This window comes from Syngnathus acus, chromosome 12, assembly GCF_901709675.1.
Source record: "Syngnathus acus chromosome 12, fSynAcu1.2, whole genome shotgun sequence".
Classification (NCBI taxonomy): Eukaryota; Metazoa; Chordata; class Actinopteri; order Syngnathiformes; family Syngnathidae; genus Syngnathus; species Syngnathus acus.
The window spans coordinates 5,675,291-5,699,201 of record NC_051097.1 but is presented as its reverse complement, the minus strand read 5'-3'; the positions used below and the strand labels follow the sequence as shown (position 1 = coordinate 5,699,201).

General features: G+C 43.1%; 1 protein-coding gene across 8 annotated transcripts; it reads right to left on the bottom strand.

Moving 5' to 3' along the window:
- Positions 1–254: 254 nt before the first annotated feature.
- sema4d (sema domain, immunoglobulin domain (Ig), transmembrane domain (TM) and short cytoplasmic domain, (semaphorin) 4D) lies at positions 255–23,911 on the bottom strand. 8 transcript variants are annotated; one of them, XM_037265473.1, is made up of 20 exons: positions 23,722–23,911; positions 17,941–18,059; positions 9,217–9,350; positions 7,658–7,803; positions 7,469–7,531; positions 7,118–7,216; positions 6,798–6,891; positions 6,592–6,708; positions 6,341–6,492; positions 6,076–6,251; positions 5,843–5,999; positions 5,544–5,766; positions 5,359–5,471; positions 5,103–5,275; positions 4,971–5,017; positions 4,546–4,887; positions 2,614–2,775; positions 1,401–1,613; positions 1,233–1,324; positions 255–640 (listed from the first exon to the last, which is right to left on the bottom strand). In XM_037265473.1, the coding sequence occupies exons 1-20, from the start codon at positions 23,872–23,874 to the stop codon at positions 620–622; spliced, it is 2,796 nt and encodes a 931-aa protein (XP_037121368.1). In that variant the 5' UTR covers positions 23,875–23,911; the 3' UTR covers positions 255–619. The 8 variants fall into 8 exon arrangements, 7 of the variants coding, with proteins under 7 accessions (XP_037121368.1, XP_037121373.1, XP_037121366.1 ...); XM_037265478.1 differs by lacking the exons at positions 1,233–1,324; positions 1,401–1,613; XR_005099615.1 differs by lacking the exons at positions 255–640; positions 1,233–1,324; positions 1,401–1,613 and having other exon boundaries at positions 2,635–3,840; positions 3,919–4,887.

Sequence of the window (23,911 nt, the reverse complement as noted above, 5' to 3'; positions counted from 1 at the left end):
TTAGGGTCAATTAAAAAGGAATTGGTAAATATAAGATAAAAAATAAATTATAGGCAGGAAGAAGGTCAATGCAGTACAATTGACGCAAAATGTGCACGTGTCTTTATAATAATAATAATAATAACAGTTAAAAAAAATGTTGTACTTGTTATTTTATATCTGGACGCAAGAGGGCGCCACAACAGCATTATACAGCGAAGTGAGCGAACTCGCACATAAAAAGACAAAAAAGGGGGGCGCAAGTACAACACAAACAAATTAAAGTTTCCTTTATTCCTGCATTCAAGGCACGTGGAAAAGAAAATCAGTGACATCTGCCATGTCTGAATGCTGCTGTAAACTATCGTTATTTCGTTTATTTATTTTTAGTGCAGCATACAAATACATAAATCACACCAAGATAATTACATAGAGCCTTTCCCTCCATTTTTGTAGTCCCAGTGCATTCATCACAAATCCAGTAACTTGTTTATCTCGTGTCCCGCAAAAAAGCTCCTTTAACTTGGACCTCCAGGCTCTCGAGTCTCCCCAAAAATGGGGGGGGGGGGGGGGTGGGGGGGTGTCACGGGTTCCTCCATCTCCAATTGTAAACTGATGCTTTGTGGCCTTTAGGCAGCGTTCAGTGGCCATCACAGCTTTCCTGTGGCGTGGACAAAGAGGTAGAATGAGCTTTGGAAACAAGAAATGCATGGCTGTAGATGACCACAGTGCATCCCTATGGAAGAATTTTACATGCTGAGCATTGCTGCTTTTCTGTACTGTACTGGTGAGATTTCTGGAAAAATGCTAAGATCATGCTGTGGTGAACTCATCACATGGGCAAAGTTCCACTGACAAAACATAACACAACATAACAAAGGTCTACAGCACAATATTTGCTTTTCGGTATATGGAGACTGACTTTATCCAAGAGGAGATTAAGGGCCACTGGAGAAAAAATTGACTTTTAGTGGATCAAATACTGCACAACCTGGCACTAAGGTGCTGCTAAAATAGCATGTTTTTTTATTTATTTAACCATTTGGAGGCATTTATCTTCAGATATTAGGATGATGCAGGTCTTCTGCATTTATTTCTCTGTTGCAGCAAATTGGAGATTATGGAGTATCTGAGCAAAAGTTTATTTTTGAAATTTGTAGACAGAAGGTTACTATAGTTGATTATTAGAAAATGTTGCAAAGCCGTTAAAGGAGCTTGTTAGTGGCAGGTTAGAAAAAGACACTTGGACCTACCCAAGACTTCTCCCATCTTTTTAGAAGCTGCTCATGCTGCGTGAGCGCACTCCTCCATTGGTTCAAATCTCTAGACGGGGTGCTCTCCTCATCTGTCGAACAACCGACAATCTCATCACACCAGCCGTGACACAAACGAATTGGACCCCCCCGTCGGGCAAAAGGTACCTCCGACGGCGAGGTGGAGGTCCACCTGCGACGCCTCGCTCCCTGTGCTGGCCTGGGCGACGCAGCCGTAACGGGCATCCCGGAGTAACGGCTCCGTCCTGAGCTGGCTGCTCACTAGTACCGTGTTCCCGGCCAGCGGGAGACGGTACTCCGTTACGGCCGTGTCCGCACTGCGCCCGTTTATGAGCCAGTGAATGCGGACGTCGCTAGGACCTGAGGGACACAAGGGGGCTTTGCATGTTGACCTACTGCTTGCATTCTTAATCCAGCGTTCCCCCGCACATTAGCGACTTCCTACTCACGGGCTGTTAAGATTTAAAATTATGTAAATAATATTTAGATGAGCTGGATATAATTAATGTATCTTCCAGTAATGACAACCAAAGATGGTACCTTGATCCCTTTTCTCACGAAATAGCAATGCAACACTGTACAGGAAACCCTCTAAAACCTATTTTGCTTTCTGTTCTTCTCATTTGATAGTTATTGTGTACTTATTTTACTGAGCATCAGACATATACAACTTGGCAGTAAACTAGTTTTGTGGACCCATAGCATCACACATTGGTTCTTTGTACGACAAAAAAATGTCAAAGAAAAAAAACAAAGCACACATGTAGTGAATACTTCAGGCTGGATTGTGGACGTTTCTCACGATGCATTGCAAGGATAATACAATTCTGTGTATATCGCTTTTTTTCCACTGGTGCCGTTACAAAAAAAAACATAATAGTTGAAACAAAATCAAGAAGTGAAATAGAAGTGTGGCACACGAGGTCTATTTATCGCTAAACGGTGTTAATCACACAAAACCAGCAAATTAAAAACACAAACAAGCCAGCGTTAGACACATTTGACACCTTTTATTTTTTCTTCCTCCCTACCTACTGAAAAGCTTATTTACATATATTTTTCCCATATATACACACAGAGATATTGTGACAGATTTGCAGGCACATAAATGGCCTGGTTGACATCGCAACACAGTGAGCTTACCATAGATTAAAAACAAAAAAAACCCACAGCACCCCTTCACGGACATTCAAAGATAGAACGTCAGCTTTTTCCTTCAGTGCCACCACATTCAAAAGTTCAGCTCAGAGCACAGGCCACAATGTTAGTCAGGCCAAGCAGGTGAAGTCCAGACAGAAATGAGCAGCGGGGTTAAAAGTGGTGTTAGGCTGCAGGCTGGACGGGGGGGCTCATCACTCACCCAGGGCCAGACAGAAGAGCAGGAAAACCTCATGAGCGTGAAGCCCCCACGCCTGGTCCTTCAGTAAAGGAGGCAACAGCCTCACTTTCACCTCACCAGCCTCCACATGAGGCTTCATGGAGGAAGAGGACGAAGTGAAAGTAGACGAAGGGAAGACAGAGGCTGTGAAGGAAGGAAGGAAGGAAGGAAGGAAGGAAGGAAGGAAGGAAGGAAGGAAGGAAGGAAGGAAGGAAGGAAGGAAGGAAGGAAGGAAGGAAGGAAGGAAGGAAATGGTGGTGGTGGTGGAAAAAGGGAGCAAGAAAAAAGAAAAAGGAAGATTGAGGAACATGGGACACTGTGATGTGCAAGAGACAATATAGATGCTGGGAAAACAGCAATAAATAAAACTCCTCAGAATAAATTCACCTCATTCCTGCAAATGGTGGCCACTGTTTTTATCACCTTCAGACATGAGAAAACCTTTTTACAATTTAGTATGTCAAGTGACAGGAAAGGAATGGGCAAAAAAAAAAGAAAAAGAAAAATGTGGCGAATCTCAACAATTAACCTCAACTGCCTCAATGGGTGCTGCTGTTTTAGATTGATCAGATTACAAAGTGTTTGTCTCTTAAAGAGATGGCCACCATTTGAGGAAATTTGAGGCTTAAAAAAAAATTCAGTTTGAGGATAGAGTGGATGATTGAAAATAAATTGAAAACAACAATATGGCAGAAAAATTGGAGATTTTCCTCTCAACACAAGAGTGATCCGATTCATCCATTCCATCAGACATCACCTTCCGAGAATAAAGCTGCGCTACGACATAAGTAACACCTTCCCTGAGAATTGTTTAAGTCCATCGGCCCAGGTTGCAGACAACGCACAACACGCGCAAACACACAAAAAAAAAATACTCAGCCTATACAAAGAAAACTGAGTCCAATTTGGAAAACATTCACATAACTTACCAATTTGGTAAACAATGTTTCCAATTTGGAATTAAGAAACGAGCTTTGCTTGTTGGACCAAAGCTAAAACGACACACACACAGACATACCAACAACTGGGAGAAATTGTTATTCCTCCCCAGTGGAAACGACAATCGTAAATGTTGAAGAGACTAACTGTGACAAAAACGGACAAAGATCTAATTAGCTTTTGGCGGACGTAGGTAGAGGAGCGACAGGTTGTGTTGCGTGTTTGTAGTTGAGGAAAATTGGTGCGTGTGTACTCTGGTAATTATTAAAGTTGGAAACATTTCATGGGAATCCCCAGCTTAGTTTCCAATGGAAATTTTCTGGAAGTTTTCTGCACTTTGATAACCTGAACCTAAAAAGCAGAAACGACGACGTGTGTGGCCAGAGCGCCAACTTTGTTTCTAGGGATAAGGCTCATCGGCGTCAGCGAATTGGATGGACTGGGAGTCGCAGTCCACGTCAAAAGGTTTCTGTGAGGACGGGCTTTCGTCGCCGAAGCCGCGTGAGGGCCCCCGCCCGTTACTGCACTCGGGCTCCGTTTCGTAGCCCGTATCACGCAACGCGCGCAGGTTCTGACTCTTGTTCTGCGCCGGCCGCTCCGTTGCGGCGACTTTGTCTGACACAGCTGGCGCCTCCATGAGGCCCGCTTCGCAGGCGCTGTACTCGGGCCGGATGGCGTCGCTTTCCTTGTGCGTGCCCAAAAGGGCCGCCCGCAGGCGCAGGCACGGAGCCGGGAGGTACTGCATGTAGCAGTTGTAGGCCACGGCAGCCAGGAAGAGCAGGAAGAAGAGCAGGAAGAGGACGAGGAGGGCCATGCCATTACCGCGCTGCAAGTACTTCGCCTCCGGGGCGTCGATCTCAGTGCTGCTGCTGCTTGGGGTTAGTTCTGAGTGGGGCGGGGACGTGAGTTGCACGGCGGCGGTAAAATTGGGCGGGGCCCGGGCGGATGTTAACGCTCTGTCGGCCTCAACTTTACCTTCCACGCTGTGCGTGCTCTCCTGGTTCTGGCCCGTGGTTTCGACGTGCGTGCCCTCCAAAGTCAAGACATATCCCGCAAGGAGGCGGGTGAAGTTCTTCCCGACGCCGGCGACGAACTCTACAGACCAGCACTCGTAGCGTCCCTGGTCCTCGGCGGCCACGCTGTAGATGAGCAGGCCGTTCTCTCGGATGAAGTGGAAGGGCGAGTCCTCGGTGAGGAGCGAGCCGTTGGCACGCCACGTCACCTGTGCCATGTTGGAGCGCACCGGGCACGGCAGTTCGGAGGAGCTGCCGGGCTTCACCGAAACACGCTGGTAGTCCTTCACGGGCACAATGGGAGCTAGCAAACACAAAGTCATATGACTTTAGCACATCATGGTTTCAATACTAAGGACTGGAGGGGGGAAATGAATAGCACCGTACCTTTAGGACATTTGTCCGCATCACCGCTAAGGCTCTGAATTAGCCTCCTAGAGGGAGAAATGTAAAAAAATGTTCTTAAACAATCTGCACAAATGGTTTAATGACATTGAGCTGTCGTTGTTGTTGACTCACCTGAGATGCTGACTGGGCGTGTCAGAGATTTTGACGCAGCGAGCAGTTTGGGGTTCCCAGGCACAGTATGGGTCTCGGGCCAGTATGCAGTCGGCACAGGAGTGGTAACTGCCGCAGAACGCCGTGGGCGACTGAACAATGCCCGAGTCTGACCCGGCGTACAGAGATTGTGTCTGTGAGGAGGGTCAGAGGATTTAGATACTCAAATGCAGATGGGGAGAGAATTTCCTATTTCCTAATGCACGACAAAACTGACCTCGGAGGACAGCACCAAGTTCTTGATGGGCTCGGAGTTCTTCAGCATCTGGATTTCCTCAACCATGTGGACCTCTCCTCCGAGAACCACTGACTTATGCAGGACCCCCGTGTCTAAAGTGGTCAGATCTTAGTTAACAGGCCTACCTCACATTCAGGCTTTGAATCTCTGGAACTGTTTCATACCCGTTCCGGTAAAAATGACATCCAAGGTGCTCCCGTCGAGGGCGCGGACCCGCTCCACGACAACTTGTGTGTAGTTGACGTCCTTGGTGATGAGGCGGGGCCTGTTCCCGATGGGCAGGACAGGGTCTTCCAGCAGGGGGTGGTCCTTGACGAACTGCAGGGTCTTGTCGGGGAGGTGCAGCGAGCTGGTGATGTTTTGCTGCCGCATACGGTTGTTGATACACTGCCGGAACACACAGCAACGTCTTCTACACTTGGTGCCTCAGTGAGGAAATTTGACATTGTGTCTGTAAACTTACTGCTCCAGGGCGTGGTGAAGGACTGTTGCCATTATAGCGAACCCACTTTGTGTGGGACTGCTCCACAGTGGCCTTCTGCATGTACTTGCCCTTGGAGAAGACCTCATCCACGGCGGACATGTTGTAGGCACATACTGCAGACAGACCGACATTTCCCCTTTGGAGACCAGATGGAGAATGAGATGAAACAGATAAAATACACCACAAAAACTAAAATGGATGGTATGACTGACCACTGAGAGGTGAAGACCCCATAGATGACCGTGTCCCTCAAGTGGGGGGCCTTCAGAATGAAGACGTCATGCACCACGTTGAAGACAAAGTTGAGTTCGGGCATAGAGCACACCAGCTTGGCTTTCAGGAAGGACGTCCACTTCTTCTGCAACGTCCTCTGTCCTCCTTGGTCGCCCTGTGTTGAGGAAGACCGACTGAGATGAGCTGGAGGAAAGGCGACAACGGGAATGGTGCCACAAAGGTGATGATGAATAATGTAGCCACCTTACAAACACGGGCCACCCTAGGAATGAGTAAATTGCCGAAGAACTCGTACTCCACCGACACCTCGGTGAAGAAATAGTAGATTTTGTCATCTTCGCCGTCTGTAGGGTTTTCCCCTTCTCTGATCACGTCGGCAAAAACAAAACTGGGCTCTGCAGAAAACAATAGGGGAGGTGTTCTCAAAAATAATATAAATACAAATAATAATATTCCATATATCTTGCTGTTGTTGTCCACTTAAGCTCACTCACCATTGAGCCATGATGTGGAATATTCCGTCCTCAGCAGGTATGCTGATGGAGAGTATCTAGAAATAATTGGCTCGCTACCCAAAAAGTTATAAGCAGTCCCAGAGTACAGTTCTCCATCTGATGGGGAAAAAAAAGGCATTTGAATTTCTGTGGGATGATTATCAATGATGAAGAGTTCTATTCATGGAAAAGGGGCCTGAACTCACCAACCATGACGGTGGTGAAGCTTTGTGAGGGATCAAAGGAGCACTTGCCCCTGCCATCTTCTGCTCGACCCGCTAATGAAAAGTTAGCCAAAGTCTGCAAAAAAACAAATTTATTAAATTTATTTATATTATAACATTTTTTTCTATTAGTATTTTAATTTATTAGATTTGATTTATTAATAAAACCAAGATGCGAATGAAACAAAAAAATTACTACCAACTACTTTTCACCACCTTAAGAGTTTTTTTTTCCCCCCGTACATTCCAATTGGCTGCTATTGAGTGACTTTTGAGGGAAAATGGAGAAAACGGTAACTCACCAAGTAATCACACTTTGGTTGAAAGGCATGTGTCCCGCAGACGTAGAGTCGCCGGTCGTCAGCTACCTGGAGCACTCGGATGTAATTCAAACAGTCGGTCTAGATGCCAACACAGACGAATAGATTACAATACACTTCATACAATTTGCCGTATCTTAATTCATATTAGGTTTCTCTATTCACATGAATTAAAAAGCCATAAATACATTCACCGCATTTTTTTATGTTTTGAGGGACACAAACGAATACAAAGTAAAACATAAAAGATATCAGTCAAAAATTCACTCATCTAATTCATGGTGTTGCCAAAACAAAACAAACAAATGACAATAACAATTGCCGCTTCCTCACCTCCTTGGATTTTCCTTTCTGCGTGCACATGGCCATGGGGGTCTCGCCAACTTGCCACAGAACCTTGAACAGAGAAGGTTGCAGTTTAAAAACAATCATATACCGGCATGTTAAAGTTATCTGTACGGCCTGGAAGAAGTTAAATATAGAAGTTAAATATAGTCTTAAAACAGCAAATTGGCTCCATACCTTCTTGTTTCGGACAGTCACATTCTTCTTGCTGAGCTCAAAGATGGCCTCCCGGGCGCCCACATAGAGTGCGTCCCGTTCGTGGCTAAGCAGCAGCGTGGAGTAGTTGAAGATGCCTGGCTCTGAAAACTCCATCAACTCCACCTCTGATCACAGAAAGCACAAAATTGAAAAACAATTCTGTTTTGATTTTTCTTTGGCTTTTTTTGTGTTTTACCACCACACGAAGGTTGTTATATGTCGAAAATGTGTGTTGACTTCAAACATCGTTCGTACAGTTGGTAAAGCTTTTAAAATGGCCGCAGTTCAAACACAATGCACAGACGGACTAAAAATATCTTTTCTCTGTGCAAGAAACATAAACAAGGGCTGTCTGACAAGTTTGGCCAATACATCACGAGAAAAGATCAAGCATTGTTGTTGTGGTCTCACTGCCAACATCGGGTTCAGGCAAGACAAATAGTCATTTTCAGGGAATTACATGCGTAACCGTCAATTAAAACATGATGGAGGGCGGACACCAGGAAGGGCTACTATGCTCACTGTGCAACTGCTTCACACATGGAGTGCCTTCCACTGTATCTTTTGTAGACATTACGTCCGCATTTACCAAAAATCGGCTAGCAAGAAGCAAAATTAATAAATGGGAAAGGTGTCGAGTAAAATCCAGATATTTGTGAGCTATTTACCCTGCCGCAAATTGAGCGAATCCACCAGCAACTGACCCGCATTTCTAAAAGGAATTTGTAATTAAACAGTAATTCCACAAGATGGCAGCAATGAGAAACGTAAATTAGCAATGCCATGCAACTAACGTGCATAATCATGAACCCATGTTACATGAATTGTATTGACTTATTTATAATAAATAAAAAAAATTAAAAAAATAACAGCTTCACATGAGGCTCATCAATAGCATTCAGAGCTAGGATAATATCAATAACAGCTAGTAGTAGCACAAACTCGCATAACATCACACAGGGGCAAACAAATGTGTTAAAATATTAAACTTGCCCTTTTGGCTATAATAACAATTTAGGCAAATTTTAAAGTTAAAGTAAACTACAGCAGCTCAGTAGCTGACGGGAGAGAAACAGAAACGATGTCCAACGCGTATTCAAGGACTGCCAAAAAGCAACATGTGGATGCAAATGCAGATTAAAAATTTATTTTAAAAATCTCACTGAATTAAATTGAACAAATTAACAATGAAAATATTCCAGTAGATGGCACTAAAGTAATATATTTTTATTTCTTTGACCTGTGCACAAAAACAACTTGATAGGATATTCAGAGAATAGTGCAGCAGGGCAGCAAATAAAAAATAAATTAAATAAATAAGAAATTCTAAATAAAAAACAAAATAAAATTACAAAAAAAATAAAAATAAATTTGAAATCTTGAAGCAAGGGAAAGAAATTAACTTATTCGCGTCTCCTGTTGATTTCCTCTCAACCAAATTTGCTACCTGAAGAACGTCAGCTTCCATTTGCTGCTTAACACAAGCACACAAAGGCGATTGAGCTACGTGTGTGTTTAAAAAAAACAAAAAAACTCACCTTGGTGTCTCCAGGAGGTTCGGGGCACAGCATGGGGTCCGTGAGTGGACACCTCCAGGAGCAGTCCCAGGAACACGCTCAGAACGCCATACCCCATGTTGGACTCCGACAGCTTCGGATCAGAGAAGTTTCCTCTAAAATATGTTTCATAAGAGACAGGGAGAGCGATTAAGTTCTCACGAAATGCTGACCAAAAAGGGAAGAAGACCATGCAAAGCCACTTCCTCTCATACCGAAACGTGACATGACTGATTGAGTCGCATGCCAGCTCAGAGGCCTAGTGGTAGAGTGTCCGCCCTGAGACTGGAAGGTTGTGGGTTCAAACCCCCGGCCGGGTCATACCAAAGACTATAAAAATGGGACCCATTGCCTCCCTGCTTGGCACTCAGCATTAAGGGTTGGAATTGGGGGGTTAGATCACCAAATGATTCCCGAGCGCGGCACCGCTGCAGCTCACTGCTCCCCTCTCCCCCAGGGGATGGATTAAGATCACACGGGGATGGGTTAAATGCAGAGGACAAATTTCACCACACCCAGATGTGTGTGTGACAATCATTGGGACTTTAATCTTAAACTTTAATGTCACCTTGCTTGTCCACATGCTGTTGGAGTTGAACATAACGGTCGATATTTAAGAGGTGATCTGAAGTTGCTTGTTTGAGGCCTATCTGTAAATCTACCGTTGTGTGTGGTGACTTTCCAGATTAAGCAGAAACATTCAAACAAATCTCTAAATCTGTTCTCAATCCCACTTGTATCAGATACACAGTGCTGCTCAAGTGCGCCAGCAAATTGTTGCATGTAGAAATCCTCAGATGAAGTTTAAGACAGCCTGACATGGACAAAGTTGGGATGACATCATCACTCAAAGTGTTTCTGCTTTCTTTATCCAATTGGGATAGTTTGAGTTTTGTGTGTGGAAGCTACGGGCTAGCAGAGCTCAATTATTCATGCCGACGTCATATCAACAAATAATATTGTGAGGTCAGACGCTTTTTCACAAAGTGATGGTAAAGTGATCCGGACAGAAGCGGGTTATTCTTGTTTTTCCACAACACCATCAGAGATACCTGCAGCAAACAGGTGAGTCGGCCACATGGAGGTAGAGATAACAGGTTATCGGGTGTCATGTGGGTTTTAGTCTTCAACTGGTAGAAACTTATTTAGCAGTTACAAAAGACTTTGGTTTGTTACTTACCGGCAAATGTTTCCATTTTAGGGCCTTTTCAACAAATAGTTTTTAACTAAAAATGGATATAAAAAACAACAACATTGTTTGTTGGGTTGTAGCTTGGTGTTTTTAAGTTCCAAAATACAAAACTTTTGTTTTTAATTGAAAAAGTGAAAATGAACTAAAGTAGTTTGTCTTATATGAAAACAGTTTTTGGATAAAAAGGCAGACCTGGACATTATTTGTTTCAAGGTGGTTCTTTTGTATTTCTGTTATTAAAACAATTGAGAACAACTAATCCATTGTCTATTATGACCCAAAAGGACCATCCAGGCTAATTCTAAATATAGGTTAGTCATTACTTTTAATAACAAGGGTGTCGGTGGTAGGAGGTCACATACACAATCAATCATTTCTTTTGCTAAAATAGAGTTGGTGGGGGTTGTTAATTGATTATTGATTCTTGAGTAAATGAGAACAAATTGCTTAGGGCGTTTTGACCTCCCAAACATTGGGATCACCAACCAAGCTTGGCAGTTTGAGTCACAAGGTCTGTAATAGGAGGGGTTAAAGGGGGTGGTTGCTCCAAGTGCACAAGGACCAATTGTTTATAGAAGATGGCCTCCACTCACTCCGCCGCCAGCCAGCCAGCCAACCCCCCCCAACCTCCATCCCTTTACATCGACACTCCAGAGTAGCAAACAATGAACAGAGAAGCAGGAGAGGACACAGTCACACTCTAGCCAAACTAAATGCCGGCACAGTTTTGGCTTAAGAGCCAGTTCGCAAACTGCAGAAGTAACCACAACGTTATTGTCAGGTTTAAGAAAGAGTGAAAACAAAGGCAGGAATATAAATCATAACTTTGTAGTTGTCTGTAAACTCCTAGCGCAATCCTAGGTAGCTAGCTAGCGCCGCGCATACACCGCATTTAGGTCAAAGCTTAACAAAAGCCTTAAAAGCCCATTTTCAAGGCTTGGTGGGTTACAGTAGCAGAAAGCGCAAAACTGGCAGCCACCCTCGGCCCACTGACAGATTTAGAGGGGCCGCCAAACCGGGCTTGGATATTCAAGATGGTTACCATGCTGGCAGGCCTCTTTGAGCCCTTTGTGTTACCTTCTCGGCTCCTTGGGCTTCACAAGGAGGCGGCACCTGCTCAGGGCCGCGGGGTTCCCAGTATTGCGCTGGTGACCGAGCACTCGTGTTGGCTGGGTGCCCACTTGAGGCAGAAAGGGTCACGTAAGACGCATTTGCCTATCTGTTCACACAAAAACCTTGGCTACGCGATTTGGAATTCTGTGCAATGTTTCCCAGAAGACTTTACAACTGTAGGCCACAATAAGCTCCAAAGGAATGTCAAGGTTTGAATAGAATCAGGTCGGGGAACTTTTATTCATTAGTTAAGATTGTACATTCCCATACACAAGTGTAGGAAAGACAAGTAAGGTTGGTTGTTGTTCTGTTTTGATAACAAGTGACATGTTTCAGTCAAAACCTTTTTTTCGCGCTTGTTTTGAAGAGGCGGAGCCTAATGCTGGGTCAATGCCAAGGGTCATAACGCCATAGCAACCAGAATAGAACTAAGACATTGGGGCGAGCAGGTGCTATATAGGAAAGTCTGAAGAAAAAAAGTCGAGACGCTCAAAGCATGATTTCTATTTAAATTTTTTTTGAGGACGCGCTTCATTCATAAGCCGCCAAATCAAATGTGTTAGTGTTGTGTGTCTGTGCATGCGGCACAAGCAGGGACGAGTATATGCATCTTATCGGAAGCTAAAAGCGTTAGATAACTAATCTGTGCATCCAAAAATACAATCTTGTTTTGGTGAGGAAATAGGTTGTTTTTTTACCGAGCTGAACTCTTACTAGATAAGCAGCAACATTAAATGATGTCATACCTGACAGTGGTTCAAAGTCTTTATGTGTGACACCCGGATGTTCCGGGCCACAATACAAGATGGTGTCTTCCCACATTTCAAATGCAATGGAGACAAGATTCTGGGCATCCGGAAAGCAGAACGGCAAAGGCGGATGCAACAGAATTGGACATTCACAAGCTGCCAACCTCTCAAGAGCTCTGGCTGGCTCACGCATCAATGCATCAACATCAATGCCTTCGTATTCGTCCTCATTCCTCGTGCCAACAGACTGCAAATCATTTTATTCTTGCATAGGTAGGAGGAATTTTTGGGGTCACAAAATAGTGCTTCTTTAGTATCGTAATGCAAGTAAAAATAAATAATTTTGAAAAAGAAAAAAAACGTGTTTTAATTACTGCAATTATTTGTGAGTCTCATTTTGGGGATTTTTTGTAAGTCTTAGATATTATTTATTTATTTATTTTAGTTTGATAATAAGTCAGTACCTAATACATTAAAGACTTTTTTCATTCTCAAACATGGTCTAGCCTGTGTTAATATGTTTTATGTACTTTGATGAGAGTTGGATTATCAATCCCAAATCCAAATTTTATGAGCAGGATTTGAAAGATCAAGTGGTGAATCACATATGGCTTTCCTCCCTTCATCTGACCCCAGGGGGGAGGATCGGCGTAGCGCAATCCCAACATTTATGAGGTCTCCTTGGATTATACCCATCCAGCTCCCAAAAATCACTACGAGAGCCAGAAGATAGGTGAGGACGAGGGCAGTCAAGACAAATGTTGAGGAGAGGACAGATTTAGACATTAAATGCATGTTTAGCTATAAATAGTGGACGTCGAACTGTAAGCTAAGGGGCGGGGGTCAGTGGACCACACAGAGCAAGAGCCTTAAAACAAATGCAGGCGGCTTTCGGGTTCCCCGCAGCATGATGAACTGATTCTGTCAGTCCAGCCGAGGCTTTAACCATCTCGGCTTAACCAAGCATTACAACTCCAGCTGGCGATCATTCATTCCAACAATTACTGAATTCCGACTACAGGTGGATTGGTAAGTGTGTATTGTTTACTGTTCCAAAGCCTGCCTCTTCATAATTATGTAACAGGACAATTAATGGACAGCTCGTAAAAAGATCTCCTTAATGCAGGACTTCCGGTGGTTGGTCAGCCGCTGGGAGATGACACAGCAGTCTCGATGCATTATCCACTGAAACCTCACCAGATGACAGATGGCCGGTTGGATGATTACGTGATTAAATACAGTCGTATGCCTTAAAGCTTGTAAAATATGCCTTAAATGTCAGACAAATTTTGGACTGTCATGTCATCTCACTAAACCTCTTTTAAACCACTATGGAAGGATTAATTGAGTATTTGTTTGACTTTTGGGCATTATGAAAATATTTTTTTATGGTGACTGAACTGATACTGAGCGAGTGAATTTATCACGTCTGCCTAACAGTTCGGAAGTTATGGGTTTCCGATTTTACATTAAGAGTGATTTTAAACTTATTTATATCACAGTGGTTAGCTTCTGCTAAACCCGCAACGTTAATTAACGTTGGTTTTACCAGCATCACAGAACAGCTTGAGCTCAACCCTCGATGTACATTTATACAATCCACGCCTTTCCTCAAGGATCAAGAAAACACAAGGGAACCCCCAAAACAAACTATTCCTGGTTATATTAAAAAGGGTGGCTTGAACGATCAATGACTGACCAAAAAAGGATAAGAGCTTGTGTGAAGGAGACACTATTCAGAGGATGTAAAATGGAAACCCTCGTATATAATTAGTAGCTGTTGGACCACGGCGGAGCTAGCATGTCAACCTAAAGTGGCCACAGCAAAGGCAAATGAGGGGTCAGGTCCTGCAAAGGGTGTATTTAGTATGCCGATGGAGAGCTTTTCTTAAAAAAAAAAAAAAAAACACACGCCCTTTCCTTTAGTCACATGGCCGAGGCGGATCTGAAAAACTCCGGAGTGAACATATGGGCGAGTCATGTGCGTGTAATGTTGCTTCCCTTTCTCAGCACGGAAGGTTTGGGCCAAATTCTACTTTGACCATGCTAAAGACAGAGGCTTTCAAATGTATAATAAAGTTTTGTTTTGATAAAGCAAATAAATACACCTACAGCAGGGCTGTATGTGAGACAAACAGCGAAAGGAGGAAATCCAAGTACGTCATACGCAAACCGCCATTCACAGACGAGTCGTTTTACTTGAGGATACCATAATGGCCGCCGGGCCTCTGGGGCACATTACGGCAGCCTATTTAGGGAAGCCGTGAAAGCCTGCTTGTTTGAGACATGCTGTGAGACTGCTAGTCCGATCTGTGGTTGTTTTGTTCTGTACGCAGACCAGGGCAGGTGACTTCACTCAACGCTGGGCAAGGGCCATTTTTGTTTTTATAAGGGGGGGGGTGTCAAACAACACAAAGACAAACCTTAAGATTTCTTTCAGTAATGGCTTTTCAATTCAATTTCACTTTTAGGTCACGAGCAAGTATGGCTTTCGTAAATGGTTAAAAGCCAGGGAACAGTGACAGAGCAAAGTAAAATGTGAAGTTCAAAAAAGCAAGCAGCTGTGCACATAACCATCAGTTTGTTTGTTTCCAAGAGAAACTGAGGGAAGATCACCAACAAAAAAGCAGGAAGACATCAAAGTGGGCAAGGTATACTCATGCAAAAGGGCGTTAATTTAAAAAAAAAAAAAAAAAAAGCAGAGAGCAAACCCCAAAGGTGATTCCAGGAGTAGGAAAACCAAAAGTTGATCCGGCAGGGAATGGTCGGGCAAGCATGCAATATTCGAGTTGGAGCGTGCAAGCACACAAACAACTCGGTCACAGTCTGGCACAGCACAGCACAAAAAGGGGGGTGAGGAGGAGGAACGTTTCTGACCTGTGGCTCCTTACAAGATGCGATGCTCTTCCTCTCGGGAGAATTATAAAATTCTCAAGCTGGGCAAGAAGAGAAAGATCAAACAGGGATGTTATTGTGTGTATGTACCTTTAAGGACTTGGAGTCAATATGGGACAGATGCTGTCGCAATACAAAAGGAACACAATCCAAAATACATTATACAAATAAAATACAAAATACAGTCCTGATGTAGCACCCCTAGACATGATATTTGGAAGTTTAAAGATAATTAATTCAGGAACATTTAGATATAAAATGGTAGCATCTGCTAAACTAACTTAACCCTAAAGCCATGACGCCTCAAACAAAAAACGTGAACTGAATTTAGGTCATAGGAAAACAATTTTAAAAAATGCTAATTTGCTAGCATGTGTACATAAATACCAAAAAATATTACTACAATCTACACATCTAAACAAACATAGCGTGAGCTCAAGGTCATCTGGCTCCCAAGATATCCCACGCAGCCCTTCAGTGAGCACTCCAGAATTGACTCCATTGTTGATGCCCACACAAAGAAGCCAAACACGGATGCTAGCGAACACAAACAAACCATACAAAAAGTCCCCGTGCCTCCTGCTCTTCTCCGACAGCTTGGATTGAGACGGGCGAGATGATGACATTGGTGCGAGATTGATGAGCTTCGGGTCAAAGGCTGCAACCCCTTCAACATGGTTAGGAAGCACTCAGACTGTTAGCCGCTCAGCTCCGACAAAACCCGCTGACAGCTGATGCGGAGGTTTTTTCCTGCGCGATTCAGACGGCGCCACGCCTACATACGTCTTTATCGTGGCCAGAGATTGAGACCTTTGGTGACACCGAGGTCCGCAAAGGGCACTGAAAGGAAGTGGGCATGCTACAGGCGTGGACTTGAATGAGAACTCTTCAGACTCAGAACTAATTTATCAAATGGTTTCCACTCCAGAAACCCAGTGAGTAGGAAACATAATGACAGATGACAGACTAAGGTCACCCCAGTGTGACACCCGACTTCCCACTATGGACAATGACGCTTCCAGTTACGAATCAGGCTCAAGACTCCCTCTATTGGGAAATCAATCATCTAATTCTTTACAGCAGGTCTGTAAAACTCATCTTCGTTGCAGGCCGCATTGTACTCATAGTTTCCTTCGGGGGGTTATTATGACTGTTAAGGCCTTATATTATATACAGTATTGGCTACACAACAAACTAATGAATAACTAGCTTTGAAATCAGAGAGTAGTAAAAATTGTTCAAATGTTTTCAAAAGATGAATGGTAATAAAAATTGCTAGCAATATCTGTAGTTTTTAAATATGAAGACAATTTGCAATTTTAGTATTGACACATAAAGTCGATGCAGAATTTACCTTCGCGGGCCACATAAAATGATGTGGCGGGCCGTATCTGGGCCCCCGGGCCTTGAGTTTGACACCGACGCTTTACGGGTTATTTTTCATGTACTCTTCATTTTTGGGAATCGGCTTTCTGTCCAAATTATTCACTACATGAGGAAAAACTTGTTGTGAGAGAGGATGAAATTCCTGTTTGGTGAAATCCTACTCGGGACGGGAGGAGGGGTGTTGTGTTGAAGAGGATTACAGAGGCAAATCTGGCTTTTCAAACTTTCCTCAAACCAAAAGCTTGTGTACAGCTGGAGGCCAAGCTTTAACGCTAGTATGAAACCGCACAAAATACAAAAAAAAAAAGTGTTCCAAACAGGCAAATATGAACAAGGTTAACTTTTTTTGAAAGGTTGGAAAGGGCTCCCGGAAACAGACCGGTTCGACTATCTGGGAATATCGAATGGAATGCTTGTGTCCAAAAAGGAATGTGGACCGATATCCCACACTGAACAAATGTTTATTTCAAGGAAATAAAGGGGACATTTTGTTTGCGTGTTTGTGCAAATTGGAAAGCAAATACGAAGCATTTTTGGCTTCTTTTGTGTGAATGTTAAGTAGTTGCATGTTGAGGAGGGGAGGGGGGGACTTTGTTCCCTGTAGCCGCTTTGGGGGCACCTCCTCCAACTTTTCCCCTCACTTCCTTTTGAAATAACATTTATCATTCTTCACTATTGAACCATCGTATAACAACACGGTCGCACAAAAGAAAAAAAAAAAGGGCGACTCCTCCCCCTCCTTTTCCATCCTTCTGGTTGCCCAGATACCTTTCATCAGAGACGCACAGCTCGTCAACAACATCATGGCTTACTCCTAAAACTCTCACTTTATATTGCCGAGCCCCTGAATTAAAGACTTTCGTTTTATTTTCAAACTTGATATTGGGCTATCATGAGGTTGCCTCATAATAGGAACTGGCCGCCTTGTTGTTTGCGAAGATCCCTTTCAGCTGACTCACCCGGCCGGGCCTCTTGTACTCATTCCGCTTATTATGACCACTGATAGCATGCAAACCTGTTTTTGCTGACAGCACCCAAATTCTCCATGAAAATATTAATGAGGAAATTATTGGAAACAGTTGTCTGTGGTAACAATAAATGCAAATTAGTGCAAATGTCATACACTCTCAGGGGGGGCAAAACAGTTCCAACACCCACACAACCATAACCAGTTACTCCTCTGTGTCATGAACTCTCTTACCCCATCTCCCCTCGGGTAGTGTACTGGAACACTCAAATAACACTTCCCGGAGAGTGAGTGCAGTGTTATTGCTTAAGCAGCCACAGCACTCCTTGTCTTACTTTCACACTGAATAATCAAGCTAGCCAGAGTTTCGCGTGACACATGCGTGACAAGGAGACGTCACTTACTTATCCATCACGGCGTCGGCTAGCGTGTAGTCGTTCATTAAAACGCTGTCGCACTTTCCCACTTTCACAGTTGAAACAGGTTGAGGATGAAGCCCGGGGATTCTCAAAATGCCAGTCTGCTGAGAAAAATGAAAAGGATAGTTAGCGTGAATTGAAATTCCTTTAACTGTGATTGGTCATCGGGTAGACACAAAATGACAATCAGGCTGTGAAATGATTCCAAACTTAGCAGGCATGCTTCAGTGGCTCACAATTGCACTGACGAGGCCCGCTCTCTCCGAGACGAGATCTGTGGGATACTGTTACCGTGGAGACTGAAGCAGACCCCCCCCACACCCCTCGACTCAGCGGGCCAGCTAGCTAAACAGAGATACGTAATCCCCTCAGTAGAAAGCAAATGGTATAATTGCTATCAAAAGAACACACAGGGAGAAATGCGGCTGAAGAAAAAAAAAAAAAAGATGTCAAAGATTGCTCTCCATTTCGTTAAATAGCAATTAAAATCAGGCTCTATTCTGTAAAATTAATTGTCTTTTTTTTTTTAATCAAAATTCAAGACTGAAAAATGTTATCACTCATTTGCACAAACCTTTTTGGGTTTTCAATACTTTGTGTATTTAGGTCAAATAAAAACAATTCCCTTTTTTCTTTGATTAACTTCAGAAAGTGACATATAAAAAACTTTAATATGGATTGTTTTGCCAAAAACATGAGTAAAACAAACAATTTCATCGCTACAAATCGTCCTAAATAATATTTATGAAGTTATTGGAAGAGGATATTTTAATGTGATGCATGCTGTACCTAACACCAAAATCAGGTATTAGCTCTTCATCTCATCCCATGTTTACGGGATTACAAGAGCCACATTGGATTCCTAGATTAATACGCTATTATGTGTTAGTATAAAAAAAAAAACACAGATTGTGACCCATCAAAGCCCCGCCCCGTAAGCAGATGAGTGTTGCTATTCCAATTTTTCAAGCAATGCACGCTAAAATTTTTTTTTTTTCCGTTTTACGACATTCTTTAAAATGGACAGTAAGTACATAATCCAAAACAGATTATCAAAACCAAAAAGGTCGTTTTTTTTTAACAATCCCCCAATTCCATTAGGCAGTCTCTGTAAATTGATCACGTAAAAATTGGACATTTAATGTCTGCTCTGATGTTCCGCTGCCTTCAAACGGATGCTTTCATGTACTAGCAGCAGTTCTTAACAAGACAGTCATTGAATTTTATGAGCCATGGCCATCACAGGTTAATGCTTTAGTTCCGCTTTCTTCAGTCTCTCAACCAAAACGTCTTTACTGCAATGACTGTTACTCCAAGAGAAGGTTCATTTCATACACTGAAATTTTTTTTAAAAATTGAAAAACAAAGCATTATTTCAAATTGTAAATCCAGAAAATCCACAAAGTAATTACAGAATTAAAAGGGAAGTGAGGTAAAGAAAATTCCCTTTCTGGTCTTTCCCATTCTCTTTACAATTCAGTTACTCGTTTGGCTTTTAATGTCTGGAAAAAAAAAGACAAAACATGTTTATCATTGTTTCCAAAAGTAAAAGCAGATGTTTACAAGTGTTTAACTTTGATTCAACACAAAAAATGTTGTTCATGGAGGACCGCAAATGGGCCACAGAAATCTGACAATATTTACTCTTGGGAGGCCCAAATCATGAGGATTCAAAGAAATTAAATAATAAATAATGAATCAATCTAAATGATGATCAACTGGTACTGGCCCCAGATGTTTATGATATAATATTTTAGTTTCAGTGGTTGTCATGTTTAGCATCAATCAAGTGCTCATCCTTGGGCATAGCTAGCATCCTAGCTAACCAGTCTGCAGTGACCTTAACAGGATTAGCAGTACTCAATATTATTTAAAATATGGGTAAAAAAAAAAGCCCCCAAAAAAACTGTGGTGACTTTGAAAAGAAAGGAATAGCTGGAATCTCCAATCTACCTCTTGTCACAATTTCCCCTCCCCACCTAACAAAAAGTCCCACAAATACCCAGAAAGTGCAATCACCCACAATACTGCATTATTTACTTCCACTGGGCGGAGTAAAAATAGCACGAACCATGCAAGTGAATCCACACAGCACAAAATGTGATTTCTGGAGCAATAACACAGGAGGCAAGAGTCTTACCATGACGACGGCGGGGGAAGATTGTGCAGGTGGAGAGATTTTTCCGCTCGGTGTTGTCGGTGCATGACAGACAAACGGAACGATTTTATCATCCAAATATGACTGTCATCATCACCCACGCCTGTTTCCGTCGTCTGCCGTGTAAAAAAGGGCGGCGCTCTGCTACTGTGCAGGTCTCGTCCCTGGAAAACCTCTATGCACACAATCGACTCGAGGAGGAGGAGGAACCAAGCGAGAGATGAGGGGGGAGGGGTCATGTGGGAGTGTGTCTATTGTGACGGGGGTTGCTTTCTTCTCTCCTTTGAGCACTCAGGAGTGTGCAGCTGTTAAACCTGGGGTCTCAAACTCCGTCCTTGAGGGCCAACATTTTCTGTGCAACACCGAAAGTGGGCGTGGCACCCAAATTTCCAGGGGGCATAACTTGGAAAGCATTTTATTTTGGAAGCTCAAAATTTGGACATCATAAGGCACTAACAGAATAAAAACGTTGAAGAGGTATCACTGGGGAGATTCTGTGGAGTTGTGTGAATTTTTTGTTGACCAGCAAGCAGGGGAAAGATTAAAATCTGCCTCTTGTAGAAGTCAAACTTGCCCTGCATGCAGATGGTAATTAGACAGATAGGAGGAAGACGACAAACACAACAAACAGAATATAGTGTATGTGGGCTGCTTTCCCACTGCCATTCCCTTCCAGCTCCGTGCCCTCGGCAACACTAAACGCTGGGAACTTTAAAAAAAAAAAACACACACACACACACAGCCAAGTTGGCTGAGCTTTGCACTGCACTCAGTTATGTCGTCAGCAAGGCCTGGGAAGCTTTTGCCGCGGATAGCACTTCTAAAGCACTTGCCTGGGAAAACAACTTTTTAGATCAATCATCCATCAGGGAGTTCAAATAAACCGATCACCGACCAGATCACAAAGTGGAGCCTATTTTAATAACTACAGTGGATTTGGTTACAGCTAGCTTTTGATACAGTCATTTAACGTGATCTCTGTGCGAAAAATGCTTCTGACTTCTTCAGATACGTCCTTGTTATCAGTTTATTCGAAGGTTTGATCTATGGGCCGCCAAAACGTCTTTGGAATGCAGTCAGTCGTGCATTATGCATGACCAGTAACACACAAACACACACACACCAAATGCCTCTACAGGCATGTCTGGTGTATGAAGCCAGATGGTGCCCCTCCCTGCCAATAACAAATGATTGCAGCCTGGGGGAGTGGGAAGGGGCATTGTTGTGGCTGTCGAGTATGGGTAGTAGTGTTAGGTGAGGGGGTGGTGTAGGCCTCGCCCAGATGTCTGACGTGTGGAGGCAACACAGCACCCGCACACCTCAACATCAGAGCACCAGAGGCCGCACCCTTGACCTGAAACTGCATAGCTAGAACGATACGGGTGGGCGCAAGTCGTACGTCAAAACCCTCACATGGACAACCCCGGGTGGAAGTTAACGTGTTTAGTGACTAATGGTGAACCGCAGAAGACTTCAAATTGATTAAGAGTGGAAAACAAGGAGCCTCTAGAGAAGCGAAGATGATTGCTAAGGAAAGAGGTTGTAACAAAAAGCTAAAGAAAAAGCAAACAGACTGATCATTTATTACTCCGAGCGCGTGGATTTTTTTTTTTTTTACTGTTTCTCTTAAGTTCTAAGTTGTGCAATCTAAAAGTACCCTGGAAACAAAAGGGAGCTATTAAGGGGGGGATCAGTGTCTGAAGAACAAATAGAAGCAATATGCCAATCGCTTCTACCGGCATTTCATAACCTTTCAAAAAGGATCTAAGACAAACTCGCAACATACAACCTCTAACCTGAGGCAAAGTCAGCGCACGCAACACAACTGCCAGCTGTTTAATGATTTGTCCGCTGGTGAACGAGCACAAGTAATATCCTGTTCGGGCTAGCTTGCTATATGCAACCCCCGAGCACTGGCCCGGGTATCACACAACACAACGGACAGGCCATCGTATCGACAAGGCCTCGCAGTGCAAATAAACTTAATGGCGTGGGAGAATTACACGAGATGTTCTGACCTGACTGACATTTTACTCGAGAGGAATCGGGGGATGTAGCGGTACCAGCCTTGAGGGAAACTGGTGGGGTGGTCTATGTGAAGTGAAACAACTGCCCCCCTTTCCTTTGCAGGTGAAACGATTGAAAAACTCCAGTTGCACATTTCAGTAAACTCCCACACACTGGATCTTCTTACACCATCATCAGGTATCATGTGAAACTGAGAAAAATGGTTGGTATGCTAACGCAACATTTGCATACAGTATATCACATATCATTTCCTGTATATGGGTGCCATTAACCAAATAAAAGTAAAACACCGTCTAACACTTCCCTTTTTTCATGTAGCATTAACACAACGCACGGAAGAGTGACAACAAACAAGTTCCAAAGATGTATCACTTTTAACCCATCATATCATATACAGTACATGGAGGTGATGAGGTAGGCAAGATCACAGCCTATAAACGTCATCCTATTGTTATGGTTGAAAGCGCAGCCTTCAATTTATACGTGTCAAGGCCAGAAACCTCCCAATGACCTTTGGGTGCCAGAATGGCTCTTCCGAGTAGTAAAAATAAAGTCTGAAAAAGTCTGCAGCTTATGTAATGCTGGTTTATTAGTTATGCGTTCGTGTGGAGTGAATATTTGGCATCAAATAATTTACGTCTTATGTTCTTTAAAGCGGCCATCATAAGTGAGGTGCTGTTAAAAAACGGAACCACGGGACAAAATGTCAAAATATCAAGAATGATGTTGAAATTTAACAAAGAATTCATATATGTGCTTTACTTCCCCATGCAAAATTACAACATTAGTCTTGTGACTTGTTTCTCTATCTCCCAAAAACATGACTATTCTCTTAAGATTGCTGTTTACTCAGACATTTTTTTTTTAAATAATACAAATTATAATTAAAAGACTTCTCTTGAAAAATAAGGCTTTCCCCGAGATCAAATCCACTTTTATCTTGCAAAATAAAATATGTATTCTCATGAGATTCAGATGATATTTGTTTTAACATTATAACTTTTGAGAAATTATTTTAACTGTAAAAAAGTCCATTTAGAAAAGAATATGACTATCATTACATGCTGGAACATAGAATTTCCCCCCTGGGATCAGTAAATTATCTAATCAAGAATCAAATAATTTACCGTCATAGAATTCAGATTTTATTTTTTACGTAAAACCTGAAGATACTTACAACTTGTATTCTCGTATATTTTTTGTTTATCCCCACCTCCAGCCTGGCCCTTATTTAATGCCCTCAGAGGACCACAAATAGGCCGCGGACCATATTTTCCTCTTTCATGTATCTCTTTGAACCGTTTGAACTCTAAACTTAACTGTCCAAACCCTGCACATTGACTTGCAAACGATGCAAGTCGTTTAAAACTCCAAAAAGAAGGCGCTGTCTCGTAAAAAAAGTGTTAACAAGAACGCCTAAAATAGAGTTCCTATCTCCGTAGGGGAGCAACAAGTGCAAGCGAGCTTCAAGTAATGCACATCGCGACACGGCAGCACTTAACAGCGACTAGCGAGCGAGCAATCACAGCAGAATTGAAAAAAAAAAGGAATCAAATGAATTTCGATGAACTTCAACTCACCGTGAACGCTTGTTTTTCCGCTCCTTTCTTCGTTGTCCTGGTGCGGGAAGGAAGAAGCAACGCGACGAAGCTCGCTGTGTGTGCCTGGGTTAGCGATTCCACATTGTGGCTGAAGCCAGACTGTTTGAAAAGTGTGTCGCGAGGGGATCTCATAGGGACTCGCTGGGGGGAGGAGGAGGAGGAGAAGGAA

What these genes read in the sequence shown, in the direction of transcription:
- sema4d (XM_037265471.1), bottom strand. Translation starts at nt 23,874, where the DNA reads ATGAGATCCCCTCGCGACACACTTTTCAAACAGTCTGGCTTCAGCCAC. An exon ending in GCCGACGCCGTGATGGATAA is followed by an intron (nt 9,351 to 17,940) that starts GTAAGTGACGTC and finishes AACATATTTTAG; the next exon opens with AGGAAACTTCTCTGATCCGA. An exon ending in TGCGGACAAATGTCCTAAAG is followed by an intron (nt 4,888 to 4,970) that starts GTACGGTGCTAT and finishes TGTGTTTGCTAG; the next exon opens with CTCCCATTGTGCCCGTGAAG.